This window comes from Balaenoptera borealis, assembly GCF_965194805.1.
Source record: "Balaenoptera borealis genome assembly, chromosome: 11".
Lineage (NCBI taxonomy): Eukaryota > Metazoa > Chordata > Mammalia > Artiodactyla > Balaenopteridae > Balaenoptera > Balaenoptera borealis.
In genome coordinates, this window is record NC_138868.1 from 92,679,901 (window position 1) to 92,703,479 (window position 23,579).

Sequence of the window (23,579 nt, forward strand, 5' to 3'; positions counted from 1 at the left end):
CCTATGGCACAAAGACACAATGGTAAAAGGATATTGATGTAGTGCAGCATTCTTAATATAATGCTAAGTGGGAAATGTTGGCTGAAAAACAGTATTTATAGTTTAAAAACATTCTGAAAAATGTATACATGTATAACTGGCATGTTGAGAAATCAGGACTCATGGGATATAATCAGAAAGCAACTTTAGTTTTGCCTTTAAATGCCACTGGATAAAAACAAGGGCTGTCCCATGACTTTTCTGCTCACTCTCAGGAAGTAAACATCCTTTGGTCACTTGAAGACACAAAACCACTGTCTCAATTCAATACAATAATTAGATTGTCCAGTCCCTGATTAATTCCAGTGTCATTCAGAGCAGCAGCCATTTCCGCTCACACAGCCACAGCTTGCGGCAGTGAGAAGCCTGTAACAGTGAGGAGGGGTCTGATCCTACCTTCTCCCCGTCAGCCTCTACTCTCCATCCCCTCGAAGGTGGTTCTTGACCATTCCAGAGTTGAAGCGGAGGATGGAGAGGAGGAGAGGTACATGTTTGGGTGGGGGTGGGGGTGTATGTTAGGAAGCTCTTTGTTGGCTGGGGTGGCTGTAAGGTGGCTTCACGGTCTCTGAGGCTGGGCAGATGTTTAAATTTGCCTCTTGTGTGCTCAGGTGGGGTTTTCAGGCTCTGTTCTGCAGCTCTCTTGATACCATGATGTGCCCTCCCCTGCTCTCTGCCAACCCCTCCATGTCCCTAGGAATCTTGTGATTCACTCACAGCCTTTCTATTAAGGTTTCTTTGCCTCTTGAGCCAGCTGTCGTGGACGTGAACTAAGAGAACCTCACCCCCCCTCAGCCTCTCCTGTGGCCCATGTCTTGTCCATGGGAAATGCGTAGAACTGTTCATGCATGAGAAACTCTGGAAGTGAGGACTGACTGCCAGCTGAGCAATCTCCCTTCAGTCTCCCCTTACTTCCCTCACTCTAGTCTGGCTGGCCCCCGTTTCTCAAACTTATGCTTCTTAGGCAGGAGTTAGACACCAGTTGTCCTTTCCCCAAAACTCTAAGGGATATACATTAAGCTCTTTCAGTGGTACTGTTGAAGCCCCTCTGTAAAAAAAGACTCTCTGTGTCTCTGCTCTTCTGAACCAATGTGGGTAAGGGGACTTGTTACCCTACCATGAGATCCACCCCCTTAACAGATTTTTCAATGCACAGGACAGTATTGTTATCTAAAGGCACAGTGTTGTACAGCAGATCTCTAGAATTTATTCATTCATGAATAAATGACATTTTATACCTGTTAATTAGCAACTCCTCATTTCCCCCTCCCCCAACCTCTGGCAACCATCAATATATTCTTTGCTTTTATGAGTTTGACTGTTTTAGAAACCTCATATAAGTGGAATCATGTATTATTTGTCCTTCTGTGATTGGCTTATTTCATCTGTCATAATGTCCTCAAGGTTCATCCATGTTGCATATTGCAGGATTTCCTTCTTTTTTACAGCTGAATAATATTCTATTATATGTATATACCACATTTTCTTTTACCAGTTTGTCTATTGATGGGCATTTAGATTGTTTCTACATCTTGGCCATTATTCATAATGGTGCAGTGAACCAGGGAGTGCTAATATCTTTTCTAGACTCTGATTTCAATTAGAATAAATACCCAGAAGTGGGTATTTATTCAACTTAGGATAAATACCCAGAAGTGGGATTGCTAGATCATATGGTAATTCTATTTTTAATTTTTTGAGGAACCTCCATGCTGTTTTCCATAATAACTGCACCATTTTGGATTCCCATCAACAGTGCACAAGGGTTCCAATTTCTCTACATCCTTGCCAACACTTGTTGTCTATTATTATTATTATTATTACTACTACAATGGCCATCCTAACAGGTGTGAGGTGATATCTCACTGTGGTTTTACTTTGCATTTGCCTGATGATTGTTGACATTGAGCATCTTTTTATATATCTATAGGTCATTTGTATGCCTTCTTTGGAGGAATGTCTATTCAAATCCTTAGCCCATCTTTAAATTAGGTTATTAGGTTTTTTGCTATTGAGTTGTAGGAGTTCCTCATATATCTTAGAAATTAACCCTTTATCAGAAATATAGTTTGCACATATTTTCTCCTATTCCATAGTTTGCTTTTACACCCTACTGGTTGTTTCCTTTGCTGTGCAGAAGCTTTTTAGTTTGATATAGTCCCTCTTGTCTACTTTTGCTTTTGTTGCCTATGCTTTTGATGTCATATCCATGAAATCACATCACACGTCCTGATGTCAAAATATATTACAAAGCTACAGTAATTAAAACAGTATGATACTGGTGTAAAGATAGATATATAGACCAATGGAACAGAACAGAGAGCCCAGAAATAAATCCATACATATATGTCAACTGATCTTTTTTTTTTTCCTTCCAGTTTTATTGAGATACAATTGACAAACAGCACTAAGTTTAAGGCATAAAGCATAATGATTTGACTCCCATATGTCATGAATGATTTATCACAATAAGTTTAGTGAACATCCATCATCTCATATAGATACAGAATTAAAGAAATAGAAAATGTGTGTGATGATAACTCTTGTGATTTAATCTCTTAACAACTTTCATATATAACGTACAGCAGTTAATTATATTTATCATGTTGTATATTATATCCCTAGTACTTATTTATCTTATACCTGGAAGTTTGTACCTTTTGACCACTTTCTTCCAATTCTCCCTTTCCTCATCCCCTTCCTCTGGTAACCACAAATCTGATCTCTTTTTTTTTTTTTTTTTTTTTCACACACACACACTGTATTTTATTTTTACAAGAGATAAATAGACTGACACCAGCCATTGTAAATGGATGACCACAACAAAAGCAACAATGATTGCAATTACCAAACATGAAACACACTCATACTATGCCATAATATTGACATTCAGTCCAGTAATCCTCCACTGTAACAGCTCCTTTACTTTGCAGTGAAAATTGATTTGTATATTCTTTGCCTCTGAGTCCTTGTGGGATTTTTTTTTTAAATAATTCAAACAGAAAGTCACAAAAATTATAATCATCCTCATCAGTTCACTCAGTCCCATGTAATTAATTTTTTTTTAATCTTGATCTTTTGTTAGCACTTTTATGAGTTCATCAGTTTTTCATTAGAGTTCTGAAAATGCTTATTCATTCAGTTCAGCAGTGCAGTCAGTTACCAGAAACCTGTACTTGGCAGAGTCTTTTCCATGAATTCCTTGAAGATGAAACCCTTTTATAGGAACACATTTGCAAAAGCATCAGAGTACACCCAGAACTGTCTGTAAATGACAAAAGACTTAAAAATGACCACGGTTAAAGATTTGAAGAAAGTTCATAATAATACAATTGACAAGGAAATTTAGTTATTTCTGAGATATACAGTTTAAAGTAATAACTAGAATTATGACTTGTAACATTATACCAGAACATATAAGATTTTTAGAAATTTCATGTAATGTCTGAAACATTTATATTAACATATTTCCATACAAATAACCCAATGAAAGTTTAGTATTAGTTGTTTTGTTTGTTTGTTTTTTTATACTGCAGGTTCTTATTAGTCATCAATTTTATACCCATCAGTGTATACATGTCAATCCCAATCGCCCAATTCAGCACACCACCATCCCCACCCCACTGCAGTTTTCCCCCCTTGGTGTCCATATGTCTGTTCTCTACATCTGTATCTCAACTTCTGCCCTGCAAACCGGCTCATCTGTACCATTTTTCTAGGTTCCACATACATGCGTTAATATATGATATTTGTTTTTCTCTTTCTGACTTACTTCACTCTGTATGACAGTCTCTAGATCCATCATGTCTCAACAAATGACTCAATTTCTTTCCTTTTTATGGCTGAGTAATATTCCATTGTATATATGTACCACAACTCCTTTATCCATTTGTCTGTCGATGGGCATTTAGGTTGCTTCCATGACCTGGCTATTGTAAATAGTGCTGCAATGAACATTGGGGTGCATGTGTCTTTTTGAATTATGGTTTTCTCTGGGTATACACCCAGTAGTGGGATTGCTGGATCATATGGTAAATCTATTTTTAGTTTTTTAAGGAACCTCCATACTGCTCTCCATAGTGGCTGTATCAAATTTTGTTTTAAATATTTATTTATGTATTTATTTTGGCTGCACCGGGCTCCAAGTTGTGGCATACGGGCTTCTTAGTTGCAGCATGCAGACTCCTTAGTTGTGGCACACGGACTCCTTAGTTGCAGCATACATGCAGCATTTAGTTCCCCAACCAGGGATCAAATCTGGGCCCCCTGCACTGGGAGCATGAACTCTTACGCACTGGACCACCAGGGAAGTCCCAGTGTCAACTGATCTTTGACAAGGGTGCCAAGAATACACGAAGTGCAAAGGATAATCTGTTCAACAAATGATGTTGGGAAAACTGGATATCCACATACAAAAGAATGATATTGGACCCTTGCCTTACTGCGTACACAAATATCAACTCAAAAGGCTTACACATAAGACTGGAAACTATAAAAGTAGAAGAAAACATAGGATAAAGTCTTTGACTTTCTTTTTTTTTTGGTTTGTTTTTATAAATCCTACCAAGCAAATTCTCCTTACTGGTCTTCTCACAATTCAACTGAGTATGTGGAATCACTTGCTTTCATGCCTCAGCTAAAACTGAGACAGGCTGGATCCCAGTATAACATCCTGTTACCCCTGCTTTAAAATGCTCTGTGGACATAGGCACACACAGCAGTATCTCTGGTTGTGGGGATTATGAGTGACTTTTCTTTTCAAGCTTTTCTGCAATTTTCACGTCTTCTGTACTGAGTGTAACTTCACTTTAGTAATTAGAAAAAAAATGAACTTAAAAATTGTACAATAGCAAATCAAAGTCAGTTTTGTTGACATTAGAAACTTCCTGTCCCAACCCTGAAGAATTCCCTTGTAAACAGATTTCTACATGTAGCTATGGCTGGCTGTTTTCATTACGCCCTTTCAGATGACAAGGAACATGCTCTAGTTTACCTCAAATGATGGGTGGCACTCTATTGTAAGTCTGCAGTGGGGAAGTAAGGAAACAACAGCCTCAGCTTGCACAACCAGTCCTTGGGAACAAGAACAGTGATCACAACATAGCAACATTCTGGTGCCAATCAACCAGGCTGGTAATCTACCAGACCTGTGGCTCAACTACTTTGCTCTGCTTTTCCCTGTTCACTTCCATTGCCATGGTTGATTTTTCTTCTTGCAACTTTCCTTTCTGCTTCAGAGCTTCTGCCTATTCCAGACTCTGTTGCCTTATGGCTTCTACTTCTGGTACTGCTTAATGCCTTCTCAATGTGTCCCTCAGCCGCTGTGTCTCTTTAGTGTGTCTTACTTGTCATAATGATTTCAAGACATATCAAGAGGAAGGATATGATTAAGTTGTTAATCACTCTCCAAAATAGAGCACATCAGTTAGGCAGCATTCTTTTTTTGAATATTATTTTATTTTAGTTTTTGAATTTTATTTTATTTTTTTTATACAGCAGGTTCTTTTTTTTTTTTTTAAAGAATTTCACTTTTATTTATTTTATTTATTTGTTTAATTATTTTTGGCTGTGTTGGGTCTTCGTTTCTGTGCGAGGGCTTTCTCTAGTTGTGGCAAGTGGGGGTCACTCTTCATCGCTGTGTGCGGGCCTCTCACTGTCGCAGCCTCTCTTGTTGTGGAGCACAGGCTCCAGACGCGCAGGCTCAGTAGTTGTGGCTCACGGGCTTAGTTGCTCCGCGGCATGTGGGATCTTCCCAGACTAGGGCTCGAACCCGTGTCCCCTGCATTGGCAGGCAGATTCTCAACCACTGCGCCACCAGGGAAGCCTGCAGATTCTTATTAGTTATCTATTTTATACATATGTCAATCCCAATCTCCCAATTCATCCCACCACCACCATCCCCACCCCTCCTTGGTGTCCATACATTTGTTCTCTACATCTGTGTCTCTATTTCTGGCTTGCAAACCAGTTCATCTGTACCATTTTTCTAGATTCCACATATATGCGTTAATATACAATATTTGTTTTTCTCTTTCTGACTTCACTCTGTATGACAGTCTCTAGGTCCATCCACATCTCCACAAATGACCCAATTTCATTCCTTTTTATGGCTGAGTAATATTCCATTGTATATATGTACCACATCTTCTTTACCCATTCATCTGTCAATGGGCATTTAGGTTGCTTCCATGACCTGGCTATTGTAAATAGTGCTGCAATGAACATTGGGGTGTATGTGTCTTTTTGAATTATGGTTTTCTCTGGGTATATATGCCCATTAGTGGGATTGCTGGGTCATATGGTAATCCTACTTTTAGTTTTTTAAGGAAGCTCCATACTGTTCTCCATGGTGGTTGTATCAATTTACATTCCCACCAACAGGGCAAGAGGGTTCCCTTTTCTCCATACCCTCTCCAGCATTTGTTGTTTGTAGATTTTCTGATGATGTCCATTCTAACCGGTGTGAGGTGATACCTCATTGTAGTTTTGGTTCACATTTCTCTAATAATTAGTGATGTTGAGTAGGCAGCATTCTTGCTCATGTTTAGCTTTTGGGTCAATCATGAATCCCTGGTTCAGTTGATTAGGGTCAGGAATGTGAAAAATTTTGGATCACATAGCCCAAAGTATAGCAACTACCCATGACTATTTTGCTAGTGGAATAGGCTCCCAACACAACATGGACTGCCTGTATGCTAGAAAAGAGGTCCATGTCTTTCAGACAGACCTACAACCATGTTTAATTCATTACCTCTATGGTTTAATTGAGTCCGATTTTTGGATATCAGTAAAGTGGCCAGAATTTACAAAACAAAACAAGATGGAGAGAATCAGATATCCAGATTTATTTTTCTATGCTATACATTACTTCATCACATCCTACTTGAAAGAAAACAAACATTTTTGCAAACAAAACCAAAGTGATTCAAAACCAAATAATGACTTTTAAAATTTAATGTCATTGTTAATAAAAAACAGACCACACCCATCTACAATACCAAGTAAACAGTTCTTTTCATTTCCACTTTTCTTCTGTAAAATACACTTGGCATTACTACTTCATTACAACTGACATTTCTTCTCATTTTTGAGAAATGGTTGATTGTTTACAGATTGAGTACAATTCTGCACCTCTTCTTGATGCACTGAGACATATTCATGTAAAGTACATAATAGCCTCTGATGTTACATTATCATATTTATTGTGTAACAAAGCTTCATTTAGGACTTTTTTCCAAAAAACCATTGAGATTTTATGATAAAGCATTTAATACATTATAAAGAATGATCACAATTTTTTTTTGTTATTGAGAAAGAAAAATTTAGATACTAGAATCTGAAAGTTAAAATGATAGTAAGTAATAATGCATAACAACAGTATTGCCAGTAAAATATCTTTTATGTGTGTTAAGTTTCCATAAGTAAGTTACATAATTTAGAGTAGAGACAAGCATTTGTACTGCTGGCATTACTTCATTTCGTCCCAGGTACTGATTTTGTTATAGAATTATTCTAGGAGTGCTTAAGAGTATGTTTGGGTAAATAAATGTAACTACATCTAGAGACAAAACTTAATAAGCTCTTCTGGATGAGATAATACCATATGAAAAAAGTTTGGAATAACTGATCAGAAGAGTAATAATTATCATTAATACCATTTAGCAGAGGGATTCAAGGGGAAATGTTCAAAGCAAGCCCTTTGGGATGTGATTTTACAGTAATTTCTGATGAGGTGGAATGTTGGCTTGTCAGGTCAGTAGATGGCAAGAAGCCCTTTAAAAAAACCCAAGCTGATCATTGTGAGGCAAGTTTGCTAGAGAGCACTTGGAAAAGCAGCAGCCCTTTGGATAAGGATTACTTCAAGGGTTAACTCTTTTTGAAAATGTATTGCAAATTGTAATCCAAACCAACAAGCTTTAACTGATGTCCATGTCAAACATTCTTTGAATCATGAAGTGGGTAATGGTTTGCAAGTCATGGACTTTCTGAACCTCCATTATCCCTGATGGGAACCCAGAGGCAGTACATTCATGGTGGTGGCATTTAGGAAACCTCAAGCATTTTCTCAGCGTTCTGTGTCCCAAAGCAAAGACTAAATAGCCATTTGAGAACTATCTTTCTTTTCCCCTCTGCTTACATATTTGGTCAGTGTGTAGGTAGGTGTGTGGGGGAGGGAGTCTCATATTACAACATTAAGTTCCTTAAAGTTAAAGCTACTTCCAAAATGTTGGATTTGAGCTGATTTTCTAACATCTTTAAGTTTTCATGATACAGAGAATGAATTAGTTAAGTACGATAATTGTGGGTATTGAGACAGTGAAGGCAATATAGTCTTGTGACCTTTCTGCCTGGACCTGGAATGAAACTATGGGGGCATCACTTTCTTTCAACCTTGTGGAATTGCCTAGGCTCCTCTGAGAACATTTCTCTTTCTGTATTTTTTTCCTGTCAGGACACGTTATAAGAATTAACATTAAATTGCCTGAATATGCGGAAAAAAAAAAAACCATGCTCTGCATTTTTATTCATGAAAATGAAAGAAGGATGCACCAGATTTGCATGAGAACAGTTGTCTTGCTACCTAACTCTATATAACTAACAGTGTAGAGAGTGTGGTCAGAATTTTGGATGTAGTTGTCTTTGAGAAGAAGCCATGAATAATATAATAAACAAATCCAAGATGTTGAGGTAATATACTTTATCTATTGATCAGAACTTATTGGCTCTAACCTGCCTTGCAGTTGTCCTAGTAACATAACAGCCTTACAAGAGGCATTCATATCCAATTCTGTAGCTCTGAGCAGCTTCCCTACACTTGTAAAACCCTAACATTCAACTTGAATTAACTAACCCTTGCCTTACAAGTTTCAGTGGAAGATGTCTAAGCATCTGTGTAAAGAGAATAAGTGAGAAGCAAAGGCTGAAAACTCTAGTTTTTAATTTTCTTGTATTCCTTTGTTGGGTTATTCAACAAATATTTAGTCACTGTTTGCTGTGTGTTCAGAATGTCTGGCACTCTGCTTAGGGAGCTGGCAATCCAGTGATGAGACACCCAGTATGAAAAAAAGTTCAGAGACAAGTGAGCATTGAATAATTCGGGCTCTGGAAAACAATCTGGAAATAACTGTACTCACTCAACACATGTTATCATGGTGGGTAGTGGGATCTGAGGCTAGGTAGAAGCCTAACTCTTTCATTTACCACTGTATAACCACAGGCAAGATTTTTCACACTTCATGGTTTCAACTCCTTTTACTGTAAAATGAGTATAATAATACCTACCTCGCTGGGCACCCATAGTGATTAAATGAGATAATGCATGTGGAAGCACCTAACACAGTGGCTGTCACACAACATATGCTTAACATTTAATTCCAGGTGCACGTCCCTCTGCAGGGAATGATGTGCTGTGACAGGGTGCAAGATTCCCATAACATTCAGCAGCATCATGAAGGTACTGGATATAACTTGAAATATGGTCTTCATCTTCCATAAAGTTATTGTCAGTTTGACAATAAATCCTCTTCTACTTGTTTTATTTTAATCATGTGATAGATCCAGAGTGAAGAAGCAGAAAAAAAGAGTGAAGGGAGTGAAAGGGCAATTGACACATGAGTACAATATGAATAATTGGGACTTTTCAGGCTGAAATACAGAGGCCCAAGGGAGACAGAGTTGGAATCTTATGAACTCTCAGACAGAGCTAAATATGGATTTGTTCCCCATGTCTTGAAATATTAGGGTGTACCCCTTGAAATATTAGCAAAAGCAATCTTAGCATGATAAAATGCAGGAAAGCACCCTTGAGAACATCTAGTTCAAATCCTTCATATTATAAATGAAGAAATTCTGGTCCATAGAGAAGAGTTTCCCAAATTCATATTCATTTGTTCATCAAGGGCTTACTGATCCCCTACTCTATATCAGACATCATTCCAGAAGACAGGGAAGGCAAGGTCTTGCTCTTATGGATTATATTTTAATCAATAAAAAAGTAAATAAATGAAGAAGATGATTTCATGTGATGATAAATGAGATTAAGAAAAGTAAACCAATTAGTTTGATAGAAAGTGACTAGTTTTGGAGGGTCATGGAAGGCCTCTCTAAGGATGTGACATTTTAGCTAAGGCCTAAATGATACAAAGGAATGGCCGTGAGACAAATAGGGAAGAGCATTCCAGGTGGAGAAAACAGCAAGTGCAAAGCCCAGTGGAACCAGCTTGGCTTGCTGGAGGAACAGAAAGAAGGCCAAGTGCTGAGTGGTAGGGAGAGGAGTATGAGAAAAGTGACAGAAAAGGCAGAGAGCCAGATTCTGTACAGACTTGAAGACCAATGGAGTTTGGAATTCTAAGCATGATTGGAAGCTCCTGGAGAGATTTAAGCAGGGGAGTGGAATGCATAATATAACTAACTTTTTAAAAATGTCACTCTGGCTGCTGTGTGGAGCCTGGATGGAAGGGAGGTCAGAGTGGAAGCAGGCAGAGAAGTAGGGAGTTCCGGTGTTCGTCCAGGTGAGAGATGGTGGTGGCTTGGGCCACGGAGGTGGCCATGGAAATACTGCTACTTGCTAGACTACAAGTTCCAGGAAGGCTTGGAGCTGTCTCTTTTGTGCACTTATATATTCCAAGCTTCCAGAACAGTGCCTGGAACGTAATACCTACTCAAAAAATATTAGTTGAATCAATGAGTGAATAGTTACTTTCTGAAGTTAGACTTGAATCAGGTTTAAGATAAGTAAAAGTGTAAGTTCTTCTCAGTTCATGTATGTTTGCCTTAATAGAGTTTAAAACAGTAAATGTTCTTTAGACCTTCTACTAAAATCGGTGCAATATTCTTAGCAAATCGTGGCCCAAACCCTGGCATCAGCCAATGCATTCAGTGCAGTGTGAGGGCCAGTCCAGTGACATCAATAAGTCTTACCCAGCGCCCCCCAACCCCCAGCCCCCCACCGCTGTCTTGAGCATGGCATTTAGGCTGTGTTTGTGGAATCTGCAATGCAAGGTTTGGTTTTCTCACAATCCTGCTATTAATTTAAGTGCAACTTGGAGATCCAAGAGGGGTAGGTGGCCCATGATAAATAATTGATGCTTTTGAGTTTCTCTACAGGAAAAGGAAAAGCCTAAGGGTAATTCTCTTTACTGCCTGCCATCTACCTCTGTTGAGGAAGGTGATACACAAATTCCATTCCCCACTCTCTATCCATCCACCCCTTTACTGCCTGTTCTGTCATTTCGCAGGTCACACTCACTTAGCATTTCATTTGTGCCAGAACAGGTATATGGGCCTTACATGTATTAACTAACTTAATCCTCACAAAAACCCCATGAGGTATTGTTATTACCCTTATCCCTACTTTACAGATGAGAAAACAGAGGCACAGAGAGGTTTAAATCACACAGTTAATAAAGATCAGGGACAGCATTCAAACCAGTCAGTCTGACATTAATTTACCCTCTCAGTATTTTAATTTCCTCATTGGTAGAATGAGATAAAAGTATCTACCTCACAGAGTTCTTGTAAAGATTAAATTAACTAATATAAGTAATCATGCCTGGTCTAGAATTAGCATCATATAAATCTTAGTTATGACTAGCTTTCCAGTATTATCCCTATGGAGAAATTACGTTTCACATACATGACTTTTTGTGTGTGCAGGGTCACCTCTCTCACTTATGTCAAATACTGACTGAGTTGCTTCACAGCGATGAATGTAGAACTCATTCATTACCCCAGAAGTTGAGCAAATATGTATTGATTGATCCTGGGTCAGAGACCATGCTAGGCCCTGGGGCACCAAGAGAAATGAGACACAATACCTGTCCTCAAGGAGCTGACAGAGAGTGGAACCAACAAGAGCATGACAAGCAATTCAATGCAGTTTGGCAAATATAGAGGTGACAGTGGATGTTTTCCCAGGTGGTTTGAGTAAAAGGTATAAATAGATTAAGAAAGAAATAAGACAAACCTAAGAAGAGAGAAAGCCCTGAGACCAGATGAGGGTCTGGCACTTAAACTCTTAGTTTGGCCTTGGTGTGTGCAGCTCGTCTTTTCCATGGCACCTTCCTTAGGGTGATTAATCAGTAAGAAATGACTCGCTGTGATTTGAACCAGTACAGGAAGTATACATCCTTCATGTTACTTAGATTATTTTTTCCTTTTGTTGTGACTTTGTGTCACATGAGAATAAGCATTCAAGAAGATTACACAGGTCAATTTTTTAAACATAGAAAAGGTTGTCTTTTATTCTAGGTTGGTTAAATCACAGCCATTCAGGGAGATTAAATGGGCTTTATTATCTAGCTTGGCTTGAATGCTGGTGTCATTATTTCCTGCCGCTCTTTGTTTTTGTCATCTCCTGCTTGCATCACTTTTCCTTATCTGAGCTTCCCTTTCTCTAACTTCCTTCTATGGTTTAACTTTACTATGATCAAAAGAACACATTTTTTCAATACACCTGCTTGCTTTTTTCTAATCTCTGCCCTTTCTGAGTCTTGGCTATGGGCTGAGCCAAAAAATAGCCTCTGATATCAGGGGCCATGGCTGTCAAAAACAATCTTTTCAGAAGAGCAAACAGGGAGAGGAGAGGCCAGGCCCTGGATTGTAAAGCTGCTGTTACAACCACTGAACAAGGGCTTTTGCATTCTTTACTTTGCCTCTTCCTGGCTGAAAACTCACAGTAGTTGTCCTAAAGCTTTCCCTAGAGCATGAGCGATAAGAAATCTGGACCTGGAAGTATCACCTTTCTGGAGCAGGAAAACAAAGGGGCAACACTTTCCCAAGATGGTGAGTTTCCTTGGGGTTTCAGAGTTTGAAAGGTCCTTGCTTGGACAGACTGATCCTGTGTCTGCTATGACACTAACTCAGTGTTTACGCTCTGACTTGGACACAGTTCCCATCCCGTGCACTCATTTGTGCTTTTCTATGTGTTGTGGTTGCTAGGCAATATAAAACAAAAATGTGTTTGAATTCCTGTGTGGGAAGAAAACTTTAATGCTGCTTTGATCTCCTACAATTCAAATGACAAATCCACTTTTACAGGATTCAGTGTAATTGAACAATTCATTATAGGATTTACTGATGACTGAACCTGTGAGACTAGGATAGGGTGGGGGATTTGGGGAATATTTGGCAAGAGGTCCTTGAAGCCAAGAGTAGACGGTTGATAGAGATCAGGATGCTTAGCTGCCTGGAAAGCAGAATAAGGTGTAATAAGATGGGTCATGTACCGGAAGGTCAGCCAAGCAAACTGACAAGTGTACAGAAACCAAGGAAATAAGAAAAGTGGAGAAAAAAATGTGAATTGAGGAGATGAAAGGGAGGTGAGAACAGCCAAAAGAGGAATTGATGCCCTTGGCAAGAGGAGATGATAGGGGAACAATTCTGAGAAATCTGAGATTCTTCTGACAAGAAAATGGAAGCTGTAATTCCTATTTTCTGGTCTGGGGAATTTGTTAGCTTTTAACATTTGTCTGACTGTTCTCAATCACATTTGAATACTCATTGTCACCTTTTTAATTGGAAAAAATCACTTTGAGCTTATATCAATTGCATTGTTTATTAATGGGGTTAATAGTACCCAGAGACAGTGAGATAGGTCATGAGGCCATGGACTTTCAAATGAAGCATGAGTTCCCATCCCAGTTCTCCAGCTCCAGCCTGCTGGCCTCTGTAAATGAGGACAGCAATACCTGTGTAGCATTGTGAGGATTATGACTGCAGAATCCTGGGAGATGGTGGGTGCTCAATATATAGCCTCTTCCCTTATTATTTGTTATTGCTATTATTTCACCTGAAGACAGGGAGATTGACCTGATTATGCTTTAAGCCCCTTTTCAGTTTTTATAAGATTTCTCAATGATTTAATTCTGATGTGAGAAATGATGAGTCTTTTGACCATACATTTTGTTTATTTATTTATTTTTGGCCGCGTTGGGTCTTCGTTGCTGCGCGCGGGCTTTCTCTCTAGTTGCAGCGAGCAAGGGCTACTCTTCGTTGTGGTGCACAGGCTTCTCATTGCACTGGCTTCTTTTGTTGCGGAGCACGAGCTCTAGGCACATGGGCTTCAGTAGTTGTGGCATGCAGGCTCAGTAGCTCTGGCTCGCAGGCTCTAGAGTGCAGGCTCAGTAGTTGTGGCACACAGACTTAGTTGCTCCGCGGCATGTGGGATCTTCCCAGACCAGGGATTGAACCCATGTCCCCTGCATTGGCAGGCGGATTCTTTAACCACTGCGCCACCAGGGAAGTCCTGACCATACATTTTGGACCAGAAGATGTCTTCCAGATAATCTCATCTGTGTCCATTTTTAAAAATTGTGCATAACAAACCATCCCAAAGCCTAAAGGCTTAAAATGACTTCCATTTATTAGCTCACAATTCTAAGGGACAGCCGTTTGTTCTGGGCTCAGCTGGGTGGTTCTCCTAGTCTTGCCTGGGATCACTCATTTGGCTCCAGTCGTCTGGCAGCTGGATGGCATCTGGATGGTCTAAGAAAGCTTCACTCACGTCTCTGGCAATTGGTGATGGCACTCTGCTGGGTCCTACTCTGCACATGAACACATCCTCCAGGAGGCTAGCCCGGGCTTCTTCAGACCAGAGAATCAAGATTCTGAGAGAGAGAGGGCAGAAGCTGCAAGGCTTCTTGAGGCCTAGGCTCAGAAGCCTCACAATCTCACTTTATCATTTTCAATTGGTCTAAGCAAGCACAAGGCCAGCCCAGATTGAAGGGGGCAGAGGAGGGACAAAGTCACTCCACGAAGGAGTATACCTTCTGCCATGAAAGGAACCATGGACGCCTGCTTTGTAAACAACCTACCGTGTCATTTAACTCTCTTTCACAGGTGAGAAAAACAAAGCCAAGAGAGTTAAATATTTGGCCAAGATCACCAGCTAGAACCTGACCCTCATTCAGTGCTCTTTCTACTATCTGATGGCAGCTCAAGAACAGGCCAGAGTTTGGCTCTCAGGGAGCAGACAAGTGGGGCCAAAGACTGGAAGATAAAGAGACAACTGTGTATCATTTACTGAGCACATTCTCAATGGTTAGTACATAATTAGTCATCAAAATAGAGATGAGGGGCTTCCCTGGTGGCGCAGTGGTTGAGAATCTGCCTGCCAATGCAGGGGACACGGGTTCGAGCCCTGGTCTGGGAAGATCCCACATGTCGCGGAGCAACTAGGCCCGTGAGCCACAACTGCTGAGCCTGCGCGTCTGGAGCCTGTGCTCCGCAACAGGAGAGGCCGCGACAGTGAGAGGCCCGCGCACCGCGATGAAGAGTGGCCCCCGCTTGCCGCAACTAGAGAAAGCCCTCCCACAGAAACGAAGACCCAACACAGCCATAAATAAATAAATAAATAAATAAATAAATAAATAAATAAATAAATAAAATTAAAAAAAAAATAGAGATGAGGACAGAGACCTGCTCAGAAAAAGTTGGACAAAGAAAAGTGAGTAGCAAAGGTCGGCAAGGGCACAGTGGGGGCGTACAAGGAAGATGGGGAGATGGGTTCATTACTCAAGGATGGAAAACAAAGGAGAAGAAATTTAACATAGAAGGAGGAACCTCAGAGGACAGACTCATTCAGCAGGTGCTAGAATGGAAAAAGACAGCACACGGCAGACTAAGATTCCTGTGAATGAAGAAAGAGCATTTTGACTTGGAGCAGAGGGCTGGGACTACGGCCCAGCAAGAAGAGACCTGATTTAGTTTAATCAAGTTAATCAGCCTAGGGGTAGAACAAGTTACATGTATAGACAGCAGTCCCTTGTGATATGTTGAGTCAAGCTGCACTAATGAAGCAAATAATCTGTGTACTGGTGATTTGTCTATATGTATGTTGTATGTCCTTTGTAACCTGGAGGTTATTCTCTTGGGTATAAAGTGGACTGTGTGCTCTAAATGACTGGCTGAATACATAACAATCCAAAATAGGTGAGCAAGAGCCCTGTACAGGCTGGCCATGAACTTGGTTCAACTCCATTTGCAAGCAACTGTTATCTCTCTCAGACTAAGGCTAGCTGAAACTTAAAATATTGTCTTTTTAAGTTTCACACGTCAAGATACCCCTGCTTTATGTTCAGGTTTTCTTTTTTCTTTTTTGCTAATGTTGAGCTAATTTGATGTTTTATTTTTTAAGTAAATAAATGAGTCTAAACCACTGGTTTTACAATTGGTGTGCTCCTTTTAGTACAAGAAGCTCAGTCAACCATTATAAGTATACAGACTGTATTTTATAGTGCACAGGGCTTATGGGTATATAAAGCTTAAGGCGGTAAATTACTGATGCCTAGAGTAGACTTTTATGTCATTCATAGTTTCCCTTCCTGGGTTATCCTTACTTCAAGGGCCAGAACTATTTATGTTTACTTATTTAGTAATACGTAAACACAATGCCATTTTTTTACTACCTTACCCTTGAATTTTCTCACTCTTGGCTGTACATGTTCACCCACTTCCCTGCCAACCTTGGAATACTTCTGCTTTAAAAGCCACTGGATTTCTTCAAAATCTTGCCCTTTCACGTATCTACATATAACCACTATCCACATTTCATTTCTCATTGTCTCCTGGAGACAAATATTAGCATAAACTACAGATTAATTTTGTTTTAATCTACTCTACTCAGAATGAGGTTTATATGGCTCAACATTCAAAATTTAATCAGAATAGAAGAAACCTGGGGGAAATAACTAAAGCAAATAAGAAAAATAGTTCATATTTTTATTGAACATGCCACATTCCAGTGAAAAACTCTGAGGCATTGATTTATAAATTTATAAAATGTACAATTTCCAAAACACAACATATGATTAGTAAACGGATGTATGGGAAAGTGTTCAAACTTCACTTATCAAAGAAATGTAGCATTTTTTTTAAGAAGAGAAAACAAAAATTCTTAAAAAGCCGCCCACAATTCTAAACATGTACCTTGCAAGTATTAAATTCAGAAAATAAAAATACTCAAAATAATAATATTTAGTCTTCCAAGGATGCCCGCTGGCAGTCTTGTACATTGCTGGCATGAGTAATATTGCTACAGCCATTTTGAGAAGCACTTGGTAGTGGTATAAAGAGTCACAAAAACATTTTGACTCTTTGGTCCTATAATCCTACTTCAGCATCTGTCAGGGGCACTGTAAAAATAGAAAATGTGCAGTGATGTTCATTAAGCAATACTTATAAGGGAAAATCACAATGTTCTGCACCAGAGGAATAGTAAATAAATTATGGAAATCCTAGTAGTTTGAATATTATGCAAATATTTAATGATTGCTCCAAAGATAAGTAATGTTGAAGGTGTCTTATATATAACCTTTTTGAAGATTATACATGCATTGTGTGAATGAATGGCATCTTCTATGCACCAATGGAAATTAGGAATTGAGGAATCTTCCTTGATATGTCTCTGTCCCTAACCCTCCAAAGTCATTTAATCATTTGGTGGACAATTTCACCCACTAAGTAGCTCTGAATACTTTCTACTTTTCTTCCGCTTCATCACCACCATCCATGTCCAAGCAAACACCTCTCTCTCTCCTACACCCTATAAGTACCCTGACCACTCTCTCTTGTTCCCCACTGGAATCTTTCTCCACCTGCTGCTAGGATGATCTTTTGTAAAAAAAATTTATTGAGGTATAATTGACATTATTATCTAATTTTAAAAACTTTTTTTTATTTTACAACATTAGTTTCAGGGGTACAACATAATGATTCAATATTTGTATATATTGTGAAATGATCACCACAATAAGTCTAGTTAAAATCCGTCACCACACATAGTTACAAACTTTTTTTCTTGTGATGAGGACTTTTAAGATCTTTACTCTCTTAGCAACTTTGAAATATTCAATGCAGTGTTATTAACTATTGTCACTATGCTGTACATTACATCCCCATGACTTAATTATTTTATAACTGGAATTTTGTACCTTTTGACCCCCTTTACCCATTTGTCCCATTTCTGTCACACACACCCCCCACCCCCCGCACCTCTGGCAATCACCAATCTGTTCTCTGTATCTATCAACTTGTTTTTGTTGTTTAAATTTCACATATAAGTGAGGTCATATGGTATTTGTCTTTCTCTGACTTATTTTACTTAGCATAATGCCCTCAAGGTCCATCCATGTTGTTGCAAATGGCAAGATTTCTTTCTTTTTATGGCTGAATAGTATTCCATTGTATATATGTATGTATAAAGCCACATCTTCTTTATCCATTCATTCATTGATGGACACTTAGGTTGTATCCATATCTTGGCTATTGAAAATAATGCTGCAGTGAATATAGGAGTGCACATATGTTTTCGAATTAGTGTTCTCATTTTCTTCAGATAAATACCCAGTAGTGGGATTGCTGGGTCATATGGTGGTTCTATTTTTAGTTTTTTTAAGGAACCTCCATACTGTTCTCCATAGTGACTGCACCAAGCTGCATTCCCACAAACAGTGTATGAGAGGTCCCTTTTCTCCACATCTTTGCTAACATGTTATTTCTTGTCTTTTTGATAATAGCCATTCTGACAGGTATGAAGTGATCGCTCATTGTGGTTTTATTTGCATTTCCCTGATAATTAGTGATCTTGAGTATCTTTTCATGTGCCTGTTGGCCATCTGTCTGTCTTCTTTGGAAAAATGTCTATTCAGATCCTCTGCCCAAATCAGATAATTTGCTTTTTTGCCATTGAGTTTTATGAGTTATTTATATATTTTGATAATTAACCCCTCATCAGATAATATGATTTGCAAATACTTTCTCCCATTCAGTAGGTTGCCTTTTCATTTTGTTGGGTTCCTTTGCTGTGCAGAGGCTTTTTAGCCTAGGTTGATCTTTTAAAAGTACAAATCTGATGTGTCATACTCCTGCCCAGTCATCAATGCTTTCTCGTTGCTCCAGGACTAAAGGTCCAACTGCTTAACCCAAGCCCCAGTGTTGCATGATCTAGCAGCTGCCTTTCTGCTCTCCCCTTCAGTTAGTCTTCTCCACCGCCACATCCCAGCCAGGCCGGCCTCGTTTCAGTTCCTTGCTTCTTGCCTTGGGGGCACTTACTCTATAGCTGCTACCCCTCCGCCTGGAAAGCTCTCTCCCAGAACCGTCTACCCGCTACCTTTTGCTTCATCATTCATCCTTCAGGCCGTATGTCATCTTCTTAGGGAAATATTTGCTTCTGCCTCATATAAGCAGGGCCCCTTGTTATATGCTCTCATAACACCTGTTTAATTTTTTATAGTTTGCCCCCACTCCTACCCCAGCAGAATGTAAATTCCATGAGGGCAAGGACTTGACTTGTTCACTGCTCTTTGCCCAGAGTTCAAACATGTGTTGAATGAAGAAATCATACTTACCACTCTTTGTTATCTTATATTTGTATAATTATTGGACTCATATCTGTCTCTCTCATTAGGCGGTAAGCTCTCTAGGATAGTAGCTATGTCAGCTCTGCTTGCCATTGTATCCCTGCATCTTCTCTGCAGGAGGCTTTCCACAAATATATATTTAATACATTTTATTACAACCATGTGAAAAGTGCAGAGGAAAAGATCACATCAAAAGGGCAATACTGATTGCATTAGGATTGTGAAAATATGACTGATTTTTTCTCTACCTACAAGAAACATTACAATGTAAAATGATAATATAAATAAAAACTCACATTAAAAAGAAAAATATATTGTACTTATCGAATAAACATAATTTTACAAAAATTAAAAGTGGAATTGATACCTGTAATTACTCTATTCTAAGAGACCAGGTGTTTGATTTTTTTTCCCTAGTGTGTCTAAATGGGTGCATCATTTTCACATAGCTATAAGCATAGATAAAATGTTGTACTTTGTTTTTTTTGCTTCATGTTATGTCACATGCTACATTGCCTGAGTAATTATTTTTAGCAACTGCATAATGTTCAGTTAAATTAATGTACTTTGCAGGGGGGTGGGGAGCAGGAGGATATTTCTTTAAGATACATGTCCTGGAGTAGAATTCACACTGTCTGAGTATTCACACAGAGGTACAGATTTCTGACTTCATTGGCCAGATGTTAAAAAGAAACAGGCAGTGATGGATTTGAGTGCAAGTGTGGAATGAGTGCTTGAGATGAAATTAAATGAAGTGTGATTATTTTAAAAGAGAGTCAATGTTATATGGAGGCTTTAGAAAAAAACAATAAAGTTACGTTTATTAGAGAGTTCCTAAGTCGGGTAGCTTGACTGTCCTCTGAAATGAGAAGGATGTGTTGAGAAGTGGGCAGGGATGCTGCTGAATGTTGGGGTCTGATAATTTGGAAGGGTTTTTCAGGAACTAGAGGTCATGTACAAGTGTGGGACATTAGGGAATTTCCTGGAGGTCCAGTGGTTAGGGCTCAGCACTTTCACTGCCTGGGGCCCGGGTTCGATGCCTGGTTGGGAAACTAAGATCCTGCAAGCTGCGAGGTGTGGCCAAAAAAAAAAAAAAAAATATATATATATATATATATATAATATTAATAAATGAGGTAGTAATAAGTACCTGTGGTCTTTTAGTCTGTTAGTAAGAATAGTAGCAATAGAGACAGGAGTGACCAGGTGTCAGAGGGATGGCAATGGCAAAATGGGAGGCACCAATGCAAATTATGTGGACTAGACATGATGATTACTGCGTAGTGCTTTTCAAAATGCAAGTCTGGGCAGGATGGCCTCTGGCTTCCCACTTGATTATTTTATAAAATGACAGTATCATAGCCCCAAGCAGGAGCCTGACTTGCAACCATCACAGTTCATTGCCCTTAACCCCAAATTAGCCATTCTGCAGCTGTCTTGCTCACCACTTTCTTAGGAATACAAACTCTCTAACACTTGTGCTTCACAGAGCACCCTGGATAAAGGGCAACTGCGGAGTCACGTGAAATTCTTTCCAAAACAGCAGAACTTCTCGAGCTTGGGGCCCAACAACAAGCCTGGCTTTTTCATCAGAACTTTGTCAAGCTGACCACTTGATGAAATTTGTCATTATGTTCTTCAGACTCCCCTTTCTGCTTTATTTGCCTCGGTCCAGGGCAGTCTCTCTCTGGATTAAATATTCTCTCATTTCCAAACAGTTCTAGGGTCCTCCTGAAATGGAGCAAATGATCTGCTTTAAAAAAAAAAAAATCACAACTGATGATTTAACTAAGGACTTAGAGCAGCATTTTCATTTGAAAGAAGACTAAGCAGGTAAGGGCAGGGGAGGAGGAAAAAGAAATAATGGCAGAATTTCAGTTCTGGCATTCTGGAAGTGTGGGTCAGACATATCTGTGCTTTGGATGACCTTTCCTATCCATCTCAAAGCACACTGCCCTTACTACTGAGCATTAGTCATGTCCTCATTCATGGGCTTTTGTGTTTGTGTGTTTAAAGAATTCCATTATCTAAGACCATTACATTCAACAATTTCTTTTCTGCATGTAAGCTTTTCTCTTTGACCACTGAATGGGCAAGTAAGGACCCTATCTGTTATATTCACCGTTGAATCACCATTGCCTACATGGGACCTGTTACATAAACATTGCTCAATAAACATCTAATCGTTAACGAATGAATGAATGAGTAATCAGAACTATAATATTCTAGTTTCCCCATGTCATTAAAATATCTATCATTCAATTGCATTATTAGGTCAGTTTTGCACAATGCTCAACCCACGTTGTCCTCAGAAACTTGATTATTTCAACTACTAGCAGACACTTTTAGATTGTCATCGAACTTAGATGATAACAGCCAAAATACATCCATGGTGGTGAAGAGAAAACTCCGACTAGAGCCAATTTTTCCCCTGGACTTATAGTTTATGCAACTCCTCCACTAGGTAAAGTTTGACCCATCACATGAGTTTGCACTTCATGTGAAGAAATTTAAAGCATGCATTGATATTTTTGTTTTATTTCAGCAAACTCCAGAAGACAAAGAGGCATATCAGATGGCTTCAAGGAGTAACTGGTGAATGGTTTGAAGAAGTTCAAAGGAAAAAGTTTTGCAATGAAACAGATGTTAGCCAAATGTTAAAACAACCAGTTACATACAGACTGAGAAAGGGGATGGCAGAAAATGGTGAGACCTTAGGGCACCTCATTGTAGATAAGGGCTCAGTGGGATCTCCAATGTAACCGATCCATGTTTAGGACTATTTTTAAATCATAAGGGGCAAAATTCACAATAAAAAGAGTGAACTGAAAATGTACTGTACTGTCTTGAGGGTATGTGTTTAGAGTCAGGCAAGGTAGCACAATGGTTAAGAACACAGGCATTGGTATCAAAAAGGGCCTGGATTCAAATCCCCACTCTGTCTCTATATTCTCTATTCTATCAGAATTCATGTGACTCTGTTCAAATTACTTATTCTTATTCTCTATAAGCCTCAATTTTCTCATCTTTAAATGGGTATGATAACACCTACCTCACAGGGTGGTTGTGAGAATTAAATAAAATAATACATATAAAGTACTGAACTCTAACACAGTAAGCATGTAAATAAATGGGATGATGGTGCACAAGGAGGGGGAGACAGAGGAGGAGAGGGAAAGGAGAACAGAAAATGAGGGGGGTTAGGAGGGGGAAGGTGGTAGAGAAGCTGCCACCCTTCTGGTACTTTGGTAACTTAAACCCCATGAATGAGCTCAAACAAATGCCTTCCTTGGACATTCTAACTTTGTGATTACCAGCATGTCTCTTACCTTCACCAATCGCTTATTTTTTAATCTGTAAATGAGGATAATAAAAACTGCTTTCTCAGGACTATTTGAGAATAACAAAGTACATTAGAAATTTTAAATAGTAAAACAGTGTAAAGTATCTCTCTACTGATAGAGTCACATTGACTGCTTTTGTTATATGTTACTAACATTAGTAACATTGAGAAACATGTAACAATATATCTAAACTTATATATTGGAAATATTTTGCAACTCCCATAGAACAGAAATCTATCTAAAAAGTTCACAATTCAGATTTTTAGATTAACCCCATGTATACCATGATGAATTTCCCCTTACCTTGAATTCCTCATTTAAAAACTCAGCATGTCCAAAAGTATTACAGTATGATGGAATTGGTATATGTTGAGCGTGCCTTAGAATTTGTAATACTCATATATAATATCATATATTATCTATACATATATATTATACATATTTATATTACATGCATACCCACATATAAACCGTATATGTAGCAAATACATATGCACAGAGATTTTAATGAGAATAAGGGGCACTCTAAAGGGCTTAATTTCCTTTTCCTTTACCTTCTCTGATATGAAAAGTCACGTAGTCTATCACCATGTTTTTAAAGCTCCAAAATAAAAATTTCTGAAGGATAGGGTAGTTAACAGCAGCACAAGAACCGAATGAGGTCCCTAACGCACTACCTTTGGCTTTGGAGTGCCGTGGGTAAAACACATTGAGAAAGTGTCCCAGCTGGTAGGAGGGGAAGGACGTCCTGCAGAGCTGCAGGCCCCAGCACCTACTGAAAGACTCCCCACTCTTTTTTTTTTTTTAAGTAAGATGTTAGCTATGAGTTTTTCTTTTTTTT

General features: G+C 39.0%; 1 protein-coding gene across 6 annotated transcripts in view; it reads left to right on the forward strand.

Annotated features, from left to right (window-relative positions):
- Positions 1 to 23,579, forward strand: part of EXPH5 (exophilin 5) — a 74,423-nt gene that overhangs the window by 23,683 nt on the left and 27,161 nt on the right. For 3 of the 6 annotated variants that reach the window (XM_082343431.1, XM_082343433.1, XM_082343432.1), the window contains exon 2: positions 21,940 to 22,100. The exons of 1 other annotated variant lie outside the window; for it this stretch is intronic. In XM_082343431.1, the coding sequence (XP_082199557.1) occupies positions 22,049 to 22,100 (52 nt within the window). In that variant the 5' untranslated portion in view covers positions 21,940 to 22,048. Of the gene's footprint in view, positions 1 to 351; positions 524 to 12,804; positions 12,820 to 21,939; positions 22,101 to 23,579 lie in introns of those variants that run through there. 2 more of the 6 variants (XM_082343436.1, XM_082343435.1) reach the window with 2 other exon arrangements.